General features: G+C 41.8%; 1 protein-coding gene across 1 annotated transcript in view; it reads left to right on the top strand.

The window, feature by feature from the left end:
• CCDC178 (coiled-coil domain containing 178) overlaps window positions 1-12,604 on the top strand; it is a gene marked incomplete at both ends in the record, with an annotated part of 121,113 nt that overhangs the window by 36,240 nt on the left and 72,269 nt on the right. The window contains one exon of the mRNA XM_080683765.1: window positions 7,442-7,584. Within this exon, the coding sequence (XP_080539891.1) occupies window positions 7,442-7,584 (143 nt within the window). The remainder of the gene's footprint in view (window positions 1-7,441; window positions 7,585-12,604) is intronic.

Here is a 12,604-nt window from a genome sequence, read left to right as displayed (position 1 = left end):
AAAATGGAGGCAAGCAACCTGTCAGAGAAAGAATTCAGAGAAATGGTCATAAGGTGGCTGAAAAGAATGGAAGACAAATTCGACAATATGAGTAAGAACCAAGAGGAAATGAAGAACCAAGAAAAAATGAAAAATGACATTGATGCTGTAAAGAACTCATCAAGAGTAGACTAGAAGAAGCAGAGGATTGCATCAGTGACCTAGATGACAAGGTAGGAAAAAATACCCAAGTAGAGCAGCTTCTAGAAAAAAAAAATTAAAAAGCAGGAGAAGAGCCTAAGGGAACTTTGGGACAACACGAAACGAAACAACATCCACATAATAGGGGTTCCAGAAGGAGAGGAAACTGAGCAAGGAATAGAAAAACTGTTTGAAGAAATAATGACAGAAAACTTCCCTGATATAGGGAAGAAAAACCCACACAAATCCAAGAAGCTCACAGAGTCCCAAGCAAAATGAACCCAAAAAGACCGATGCCAAGGCACATTATAATTAAATTGGCAAATACCAACAACAAAGTAAGAGTCTTAAAAACGGCCAGAGAGAGACTGAAAGTTACCTACAAAGGAACCCCCATCAGACTAGCGACTGATTTCCCACAGAAACTCATCAGGCCAGAAGGAAATGGAATGAAATATACAAAGTCATGTAAAGGAAATGTCTTTATCCAAGAATACTGTACCCAGCAAGGCTATCAATCAAAATTGAAGGTGAAATCAGGAGCTTCACAGACAAAAAAGAACTAAGGGGATTTATTACTACCAAACCAGCAATGCAAGAAATGCTAAAGGGTGTGCTGTAAAAAAAAATAGGAAGCGAAGAAGGAACACAGGGGTAAAGAATAAAAATGGTGATAAATAAGAACCTATCAATAATAACTTTAAATGTAAGTGGATTAAATGCACCAATCAAAAGACATAGGGTAACGGATTGGATAAGAAAACAAGACCCATATATCTGCTGTATACAAGAAACCCACCTCAGAAAAAAAGACACACACAGACTGAGAGTGAAGGGATGGAAAAAGGTTTTTCAGGCGAATGGAAATGAAAAAAAAAAAAAAAACTGGTGTAGCAATACTTATATCTGACAAATTGGATCTCAAAGTGAAGGACATCACAAGAGATAAGGAAGGCCACTTCATAATACTAAAGGGAGCAATCCAACAAGAAGAAATAACTCTGGTAAACATATATGCACCCAATACAGGAGCACCCAAATACATAAAAAAACTGGAGGATATCAAAGGAGAGATTGACAGCAATAAAATCATAGTAGGAGACTTTAATACCCCACTATCACCATTGGACAAATCCTCTAAACAAAAAATCAGCAAATAAATATCAATCCTAAATGACTCACTAGACCAGATGGAATTAATTGACATGTTCAGAACATTTCACCCCAAAGCCACAGAATATACATTCTTCTCAAGTGCACATGGGTCATTTTCAAAGATAGAACATATGTTGGGTCATAGGCAAAATCTCTTCAAATTCAAGAAGATAGAAATCATATCAAGCATCTCAGATCACAGTGGCATAAAACTGGAATCAACTACAATAAAAACAATCCAAAGAAATCAAACACATGGAGACTAAACAGCATGCTATTAAACAATGACTGGGTTACCAGAGAGATCAAGGAAGAAATAAAAAACATCATGGCAATGAATGACAATGAAAACACAACAATCCAAAATCTATGGGACACAGCGAAAGCAGTCTTGAGAGGGAAGTTCATAGCTCTACAAGTCTACTGCAAAAAACAAGAAACAATGGTAATAAATTACCTAACCCAACAACTCAAAGAGTTAGAAAAAGAGCAACAAGAAAAGCCCAGTGTAAGCAGAAGGAAGGAAATAATAAAGATCAGAGCAGAGATAAACGACATAGAGACCAAAGAAACAATACAAAAGATCAACAAAACCAAGAGCTGGTTCTTTGAAAGGATAAACACGATTGATGAACGTCTAGCCAGGCTCACCAAGAAGCAAAGAGAGAGGACCCAAATAAACAAAATCAGAAATGAAAGAGGTGAAATAACAACAGACCCCACCGAAATACAAAGGATTGTTAAAAAATACTATGAACAACTCTGTTCCAACAAACTGGACAACCTGGAGGAAATGGACATATTCCTAGAAAAATATAACCTTCCAAAACTCAATCAGGAAAAATCTAAACATCTCAATAGGCCAATAACTATGGAAGAAATTGAAGCAGTCATCAAAAAGCTTCCAGCAAACAAAAGCCTGGGGCCAGATGGCTTCACAGGGGAGTTTTACCAAACATTCAAGGAAGAACTAAATCCTATCCTCCTCAGTCTATTCCAAAAAATTCAAGAGGAAGGAACACGTCCAAGTTCATTCTATGAAGCCAGCATCACCCTAATACCAAAACCAGATAAAGACAACACAATGAAAGAGAATTACAGGCCAATATCTCTCTTGAACATAGATGCCAAAATCCTCAACAAAATTCTAGCAAATCGGATCCAGCAGTACATCAGAAAGATCATACACATGACCAAGTAGGATTTATCCCAGGAATGCAAGGATGGTACAATATCCGCAAATCAATAAACATGATACATTACGTAAACAAATTGAGAGATAAAAATCACATAGTCATATCAATTGATGCAGAAAAAGCATTTGACAAAATCCAACACCCTTTCTTGATAAAAATTCTCAACAAGGTGGGAATAGAAGGACCATACCTTACCATAATAAAAGCTATATATGATAAACCCACAGCTAACATCATACTCAATGGGCAAAAACTAAAACCATTTCCCCTAAGAACAGGAACAAGACAGGGATGCCCACTCTCACCACAACTGTTCGATATAGTACTGGAAGTATTAGCCATTGCAATTAGACAAGAAGAAGAAATAAAAGGCATCCAAATTGGAAAAGAAGAAGTAAAGCTGTCCTTATTTGCAGATGACATGATATTGTACATAAAAAACCTGAAAGACTCCATCAAAAAAGACTTAATAAATGAATTCGGCAATGTAGCAGGATACAAAATTAACGCCAAGAAATCTATGGCATTTCTATACACCAATAGTGAACTTACAGAAAGAGAGACTAAAAAAGCAATCCCATTTACCATCACACCAAAAAAATTAAGATACCTAGGAATAAACTTAACTAAGGAGGTAAAAGACATATACGTGGAAAACTACAGGACCCTGAAAAAAGAGATAGAGGAAGACGTAAACAGATGGAAGAACATACCATGTTCATGGATTGGGAGAATCAACATCATTAAAATGTCCATACTACCCAAAGCAATCTACAGATTCAATGCACTCCCCATTAAAATAGCAACGGCATATTTCACAGACCTAGAAAGAAATCTCCAAAAATTCACCTGGAACAAAAAAAGACCCCGAATAGCCACAGCAATCCTGAGAAAGAAGAACAAAATAGGTGGGATCTCAATACCAGATTTCAAGCTGTATTACAAAGCCACTGTTCTCAAAACTGCCTGGTACTGGCACAAGAACAGACATATAGATCAATGGAATAGAATAGAGATCCCAGAAATGGACCCAAATCACTATGCTCAATTAATATTTGACAGAGGAGGCATGAACATACAATGGAGTCAAGACAGTCTCTTCAATAAATGGTGTTGGGAAAATTGGACAGATACATGCAAAAAAATGAAACTAGACCACCAACTTACACCATACACAAAAATAAACTCAAAATGCATCAAGGACTTAAACATATGAGGAGAAATCATAAAAATACTAGAGGAATCCCCAGGCAGAAAAATCTCTGACATATGCCGAAGCAATTTCTTCACTGATACTGCTCCTATGGCAATGGAAACTAAAGAGAAAATAAACAAATGGGACTACATCAAAATAAAAAGCTTTTGCACAGCAAAGGAGACCATCAATAAAACAACAAGAAAGCCCACTGCATGGGAGAACATATTTGCCAATGATATCAAGGATAAGGGTTTAATCTCCAACAGTTACAGGGAACTCATGCAGCTTAACAAAAAGAAGATAACCCAATCAGAAAATGGGCCAACAGATGTAAATAGACACTTTTCGAAAGAAGACCGAAGGAAGGCCAAGAGACATATGAAAACTAATCATCAGAGAGATACAAACCAAAACAATGTTGTACCATCTCACACCTGTCAGAATGGCTATTATCAACAAATCATCAAATGGCAAGTGCTGGCGAGGATGCAGAGAAAAAAGTAACCCTTGTGCACTGCTGGTGGGAATGTAGACTGGTGCAGCCACTGTGGAGAACAGTGTGGAGTTTCCTTAAAAAACTAAAAATGGAACTCCCATTTGACCCAGTGATCCCACTTCTAGGAATATATCCCAAGAAACTAGAAACACGAATCAGAAAGGATATATGCACCCCTATGTTCATAGAAGCACAATTCACCATAGCTAAGATCTGGAAACAGCCTAAGTGCCCATCAGTAGATGAGTGGATTAAAAAACTGTGTTACATCTACACAATGGAATACTACACTGCGGTAAAAAAGAAGGAGTTCTTACCATTTACAACAACATGGATGGAGATGGAGAGCATTATGCTAAGTGAAATAAGCCAGTCAGAGAAAGATAAATATCACATGATCTCACTCATTTGTGGAATATAATGAACAACATAAACTGATGAAAAAAATAGATCCAGAGACAGATAAACATCAATCAGAAAGTCAAACCTCAGGGAAGGTAGGGGAGGGTGGGGGTAAGGGGGAGAGATAAACCAAAGGACTTATATGCATGCATATAAGCCTAATCAATGGACACAGACAACAGGGGGGTGGGGTCATGAATGGGAGGTGGGGGTTAATGGAATAAGGACACATATGTAATACCTTAATCAATAAAGAAATTTAAAAAAATAATAAATGTATATACTCCTACACTCCCGTGCCTAAAGGAAAATCTTGGAGAAGTTACTATTGTCTGTGCTATTCTAAAAAATAATGAGATTTATTGCTTTTCCAGGAGGCAACTGCTTCATATTGACTTACCACTTGGGGATAGGACTCCTTGCTTCTTAGTGCCTTCTCTTACCCCTCCTCCCACTTCTTACAGGACCTCCAATCCTTTAGTTCTGCGTTCAGACCACGACAACCACCCCTTCTCCTTAGTGTGACAGGGAAAAGAGAGATGGAGAGAGAAGGGAGAATGTTTAAGTTATTAATTAATAAAGACAATAAAAATGGAATATTTTGACACTTATAATAAGACTAATGGCCTGGTGCACGAATTTGTGCACATTGAAAGGAAATTAATTAGAAGAAATATTTTAATATCATTCACTCTTTATAATAGAAGTGTCAATCAAATTCACAATCGACAATGACAGAAGGAAACACACACATGCGATTGGCGCCAGCGAGAGCTTTATATATATAGATAAACTTGCTTAATTAGACCTGCTTTCCGATTTAGCTAAATTTTTTCCAGCCCAGTGAAGCAACCCAACTTCTCTTTCAGGTAATTGTCAGCAACACAGCAGTAAATATCAACACAAAGCAGATTATTATTGTAGATCACGCAGGGAGAACAAACGGTGGAATATTTAACGGCAGCAGTGTTTGATTATATTCTGCGCAGTGAGAAAACCTGAAGTCATTTTCAAGGTCCACCGTTTTTTACTTCTTTTCAGTCGGGTCAAGTTTCTAAGCTTTCAAAATCTTCATTTTCTGGCTAATGAAAAGAAAATAGGATTTCACTGAGTCTCCTATCTACCTACTCCAGGACTTCTGTGAGGATCAAATGAGATGAGGCACAGGAAAACGCTTCACAGACATTTGGTTGAAGTGTAAATGTTTCCACTTGGGTATAAAGCAAGTCATGTTCCTGGGCTGAAGAAACTCCAAGGAGGCTAGTCGTTGGAGAGAGAAAGCCAGGCGTTGCAATGTGACATCATTACCCAGCGCCCACAGCAAACATTTCTGGGCTTGCCATGGGGTCTCGGCATCGTTGGTTGCGATTTGGTGGGCTGTTCCTCTGGGTTGGTGGCGGGGCCTGTGTCCCATTTGGGGGAAGCTGAGTGTTGCTTTGTTGGCCAGGTCTGCACTGCTGTTTCTCTATAAATGGCAAGTGTGCGTCATGGCAGCTCTTGCACTGATCATCTGCTCCTGGTGCGCATCATAGCGACCGGTCAAACAGTGGGAAGGACACTTAGCATATTAGCCTTTTATATATCCTATTTATTAAAAGAGTAATATGCAAATAGACCATCACTCCAACTCACAAGATGGCTGCCCCCATGTGGTCAAAGATGGCTGCCGCCCTGTGGACACAAGATGGCCGCCACAAGATGGCCGGCAGGGGAGTGCAATTAGGGGTGACCACGCTGGCAGGGGAGGGTAGTTGGGGGCGACCAGGCCTGCAGAGGAGGACAGTTGGGGGGGGACCTAAGCCTGCAGGGGAGCGCAGTTGGGGGTGACCAGGCCTGCAGGAGAGGGCAGTTGGGGGTGACCAGTCCTGCAGGGGAGGGCAGCTGGGGGGAACCAGGCCTTCAGGGGAGGACAGTTGGGGGCGAACAGGCCTGCAGGGGAGGGCAGTTAGGGGTGACCAGGCCTGCAGGAGAGGGCAGTTGGGGGTGACCAGTCCTGCAGGGGAGGGCAGCTGGGGGGAACCAGGCCTTCAGGGGAGGACAGTTGGGGGCGAACAGGCCTGCAGGGGAGGGCAGTTAGGGGTGACCAGGCCAGCAAAGGAGGGCAGTTAGGCACAAGCAGGCCAGCAGGGGAGCAGTTAGGCATCGATCAGGCTGGCAGGGGAGTGGTTAGGGGGTGATCAGGCTGGCAAGCAGAAGTGGTTAGGGGCAATCAGGCAGGCAGGCAGGCGAGCAGTTGGGAGCCAGCAGTCCTGGATTGTGAGAGGGATGTCCAACTGCCTGTTTAGGCCCGATCTTGGTGGCAGTCAGACATCCCTCGAAGGGTCCCTGTTTGGAGAGGGTGCAGGCTGGGCTGAGAGACACACATATACCCAACCCCCGTGCACAAATTTCGTGCACCGGGCCTCTAGTATATAGATAAAAATGTTATTCCTGAATGAGAAGGTTACAGGTTACTTAATTTATTTTTATCTGTGTTTTCTGATTTTTCTACAAGTAAGTATTTAAACAATAAAAACAGTAAAAGGTAGCAATTTTGTGTGGGTGACAAGGTAATGGTTTTATTTTGGTCCTGCTTATTGGAGTGCTAAAGTTGTTCTCTTCAGTAGCTTTTGTATATCCTCAGTATTTATGCCTTTAGAGTAGAGGAATCTCAGAAACTGTGCTCAACAGTAGACTAAGTATGGGAAGAAAATCAATATGAAGAATTTTTTAGAAATAGAAACTAAGTCCAAGGTCCTTTTTATGATCTTTTGTCTGATTCTTTTAATTAGCCATTATGTGCATATTGTTAGCAAAATATATTTTTATTTCTAGGTAATTGAATTATACAGATCAATTCATGGAGAACTTCAAGATGCTATAGAAAACTGTGAAAAACTAAAATTGAAAATTACACAAAATAGAGAAGAAATGGAAAGAGATATTGAAAAGGATGTAAAAAACATAGGCGCCTACAAGTAAGAATTTTTCACAAATCCTACTTATATAATTTAGAAGTAAAATATTAATTAAAATGTAATTTATATTCCTGTATGAAAATTTATATAAAGAGAAAGGAAGGAATATAAATTACCCTTTCTATCTTATCAAGCTTTTATATAAATTAAAATATGTATCTTTACATGTGTGAATCCATGTGTGTACAGGTTCCTAAAGCACTGTTTTTTGGTGACATTTGAAAGCTCTTTATACATTTTGCCTTATTGTGGATATGATATAGCAGTATAGATATCCCTGCTATCTATGTGCAAAAGTGACTAACATTTTTTTTTAGCATGGGATATTATTAAAAACAAATTATACAGCCTTGTGTTATTTATAAACATAGCATCTAATTATCTTAATTTACATTTATTTGATTTCTAATAAAATGTAATATTTAAAAAATATATAGACTATATTTATATTTATTGGGGTGACATTAGTTAATAAAATATATATAATTTAAGTGAATTTTATTTTATTTTTGATATATTTATGTTTTATGATATTTCATCAAATTCCACTTCTTGTCTTCATATTTTTTATGGTTTTGTGTATAGGAAAATTTCTTTTATTTAAATTGATCAATGATTTAGTATAGAAAAACTCATATTGTTTTATTTTATTTTTACTGAATTTATTGGGAGTGATAATTGGTTAACAAAATTATACAGGTTTCAAGTGCACAATTCTACATGTGTTGTAGAGAAGCTCTTATTTATATACAGCTAGAATTAAGTAAGCATAAGCAAAATGAAGAACACAAAATTTATAAACCTGTCACCTAGATAACATCCATTAATTAAGATCTTTATATTTCCTCAGTCCTATGTCCATTTTAACATATACTTAAATATAATCTATTATTTAGTATATAAATTACTTTTGTAATTCATCTGATTTGTTATATTTTCACTAGAGGCCCGGTGCACGAAATTCATGCATGTGGGGATGTGTGTGTCTCTCAGCCCAGCATGCACCCTCTCCAATCTGGGAGCCCTCAAGGGATGTCCGACTGCCCGTTTAGGCCCGATCCTACCTGGACAGTCGGACATCCCTCACAATCCAGGACTGCTGGCTCCCAACTGCTCGCCTGGCTGCCTGCCTGATTGCCCCTAACCGCTTCTGCCTGCCAGCCTGATCACCCCCTAACCACTCCCCTGCCAGCCTGATTGATGCCTAACTGCTCCCCTGCCAGCCTGTTTGCCCCTAACTTCCCTCCCCTGCAGGCCTGGTCACCCCTAATTTCCTGTCCCTGCAGGCCTGGTACCCCCAACTGCTCTCCCTTGCAGCCCAGGGTCCCCCCCAACTGCCCTTCCCTGCAGGCCTGGTCACCCCCAACTTCCCTCCTCTGCTGGCCTGATCACCCCTAACTGCCCTCCCCTGCAGGCTTGATCACCCCCAACTGCCCTCCCTTGCAGGCCTGGCCTCTCCCAACAGCCCTCCCCTGATGGCCATCTAATGGCAGCCATCTTGTGTCCACATGGGGGCAGTCATCTTTGACCACATGGGGACAGCCATCATGTGTGTTGGAGTGATGGTCAATTTGCATATTATTCTTTTATTAGATAAGATAGGGGCCTGGTGCACGGGTGGGGGCTGGCTGGTTTGCCCTGAAGGATGTTCCGGATCAGGTGGGGGTTCCCTTGGGGTGTGGGGCAGCCTGGGCGAGGGGCCTGTGGTGGTTTGCAGGTCAACCACACCCCCCGGTGACCCAAGCGGAGGCCCTGGTATCTGGGATTTATTTATCTTCTATAATTGAAACTTTGTAGCCTTGAGCGGAGCCAAGCCTGCTGCAGACTCCGTGGCTGCAGCCATTTTTGTTGGGATTTATGTATTTTCTATAATTGAAACTTTGTAGCCTTAAGTGGAGGCCAATGCAGGCCAGGGTGTGTGGAAAGCTTGGCTTCCTCCATCGTCGGGGGCAACTCAAGCCTCCTGGACTCTCCAGCTTTGTGGCTGCCACCATTTTTGTTGGAATTTATTTATCTTCTATAATTGAATCTTTGTATACTTAAGCAGAGGCCAAGGCAGGCCAGGTCAGGCGGAAAGCTTGGCTTCCTCCATTGTTGGGGAAACCCAAGCCTCCTGCTCTCTCTGTGGCCTCAGCCATCTTGGTTGGTTTAATTTGCATACTCGCTCCTGATTGGCTGGTGGGCGTGGCTTGTGGGTGTAGCGGAGGTACGGTCAGTTTGCATATTACTCTTTTATTAGATAGGATTGTCATTTAGCTATTTTCTAATTTTCATTGTGATTTCCTCTTTTAGCCATGACTTATTAAGAAATATATTTAAAAATTTTCCATGATGAATTTCTATTTTGTAATTATTATTGTTTTCCAGCCGAATTATACATTGGTCAGGGAACATTATGTAATTTTTTAAAAAAAATTATCTTTATTGTTGAAAGAATTACAGATTTCTCATTTTTCTCTCCATTGATCCCCTGCAACCTACATCCCCCCAGGCCTTCACCTCACTATAGTCTGTGTCCATGGGCCATGCACATATGCATATGAATTCTTTGGTTAATCTCTTCTTGCCCCCCCTTTCCTCTTCTCCCCCCTTTCATCTGCCTGATCATCCCATAGAAGCAGTCTGTCTCATGCTTCTATGTCTCGGGTTCTGTTTTGTTCATCAGATTATTTTGTTTATTAAATTCCACATATGAGTGACATCATGTGATACTTGTATTTCTCTGACTGCCTTATTTTGCTTAGCTTAATGCTCTACAGGTCCCTCCAGGCTGTCTTAAAGGGTAAAAGATCCTTCTACTATATAGCTGCATAGTATTCCATTGTGTAAATGTACCACCAGTTTTAATTTTTGATAATTAAAATTTTTTTCTTGTATTTCCCACATAATCATTTCACTTTTAGGAGTTTCAAATAAATTTCCCAGTTTATTATTGTATTTATAACTAGAGGCCGGTGCATGAAATGTGTGCACTCGGGGGGAGGGTGTTCCCTCAGCCCAGCCTGCACCCTCTCACAGTCTGGGAGCCCCGCAATCGATTGCCCCAAAACGGGAGGCCCAGGCTACCTGGCTGGGGCTCCGTGATGGATCAGCCCCACAGAGTGTGGCCCCACTCATCTTCCACAGCCTGCTGGTTGGTAGCCTGGGCCTCCCTCTTTGGGCCGATCGTGGAGCCCCCTAATTGATTGCCTCACTGGCTGGTGGCCTGGGCCTTCCTCTGTGGAGTGATCATGGGGCGATGATGGGGCCCCAGACCAATCGCATCACACCTGCCTTGGCTGGCCTTGTGCCAGTGGGTGTCATAGCGTGGTCTTCCGGACGGTCGTTCCTGTGTTCGGATACTGGAAGCCAATTCCATCATGACATAATTACAAGAGTTTCATCAAAAGGTTGATAAAACTTGGGGGCTCAACAAGGGCTGAGTCACATATGTAATCACCTGTTAGAATGGCTGAAAAGGCACTTCCCCCAAACAAGGATGATTGTTTGCTATCAGACAGCTCAGGACATCTTAATCTACATGTTATTGTCTCCTGTTGGCCAAACACCTGAACAGCTGTAGGCCATTCCCCAATATGACAATGCTTCTGTAAACCCTACCCTTTGAAGTGTATTATCTCCACCTTGCCTTAGGACAAATTGTGTTAATAAAAAGCAGGGGTCCTGAGACAAGGGAAATGAAGAACTTGGAACTTTAGCTCCTTTAGCTGAAGCTCCTCTGACCCCCAATGCCTTTCAAAATTATCTTTCATCTGTGGACTCTTACTTAATATACGCACAGCCTTTCTCCAGATTGCTGAACCCTTTGTAATGCTGGAACAAGAACCCTGGCATTCAGCCATTTGGTTGATTTGCATATTATGCTTTTATTATTATAGATATCTAAAAAAAAGTTGGGGTTATCTGTAGATGTTAACTTTGTCACTTTCTCAGTGTACTTTTTCCATATGTTAAATTAGAACAACATTACCTAAGGATACTTTTATATTTGGAATGTGTTTTCCACTGACCAGAGGAGAGAAAGTGTTACGGGGTTCACAGAGTAGTGCTCGTCTTTTCTGTGGGAAGTCACATAGGAGCAAAGAACTCCTTGGCAATGACCTCTTTCAAATGAGCCTCTTGTTACCAGGACAGTTTCTCCTGTTTCACCTCAAAGACTGTGTTGCCCTTTCACGTTTACATCTTCTCTTTTTGTTTCTTTAAACATTTTTTTCTTTATTTTTTACCATCACCATTTATCCCCCCTGTACCCTCTTCCGCCTCTACCCCCTCACTTGCAATCATCCCCTACCTTCCCGTTTTTTCCTTGCTTTTCCATCCCTGTGCTATCCAACAAATGAGTCAAAGGTCTCTCACCTGAAATCAACTTAAACAAGTAATTTATTTTAAACTAGAGGCCCAGTGCATGAAATTCGTGCACAAGGGGGGTGACCCTCAGCCCAGCCTGCACTCTCTCCAATCTGGGACCCCTCGAGGATGTCCGACTGCCTGTTTAGGGCCGATCCAGGTGGGATCAGGCCTAAACAGGCAGTCGGACATCCCTCTCATAATCCAGGACTGCTGTATCTCAACTGCTCGCCTGCCTTCTACTCTGATTGCCCCTAACTACTTCTGCCTGCCAGCCTGATCATCCCCTAACCACTACCTTGCCAGCCCGATCAATGCCTAACTGCTCCCCTGCCAGCCTGATTGCCCCTATGCTCCCCTGCCAGCCTGATTGCCTCTAACTGCCCTCCCCTGCTGGCCTGGTCCCCCAACTGCCCTCCCCTGCAGGCCTGGTCACCCCAACTGCTCTCCCCTACAGGCCTGGTCATCACCAACTGCCCTCCCCTGCAGTCTTAGTCGCCCCCAACTGCCATCCCCTGCTGGCCTGATCGCCCCCAACTGCCCTCCCTTTCAGGCCTGGTTTCTCCCAACTCTTCTCCCCAGCTGGCCTTATCACCCCTAACTGCCCTCCCCTGCCGGCCATCTTGTGGTGGCCACCTTGTGTCCACGTGGGGGCGGCCATCTTTGACCACAT

The sequence above is a fragment of the Plecotus auritus genome, assembly GCF_963455305.1.
Source record: "Plecotus auritus genome assembly, chromosome: 8".
Lineage (NCBI taxonomy): Eukaryota > Metazoa > Chordata > Mammalia > Chiroptera > Vespertilionidae > Plecotus > Plecotus auritus.
Note: the sequence above shows the minus strand (reverse complement) of the source record. Positions and strands in the feature narration are given on the sequence as shown.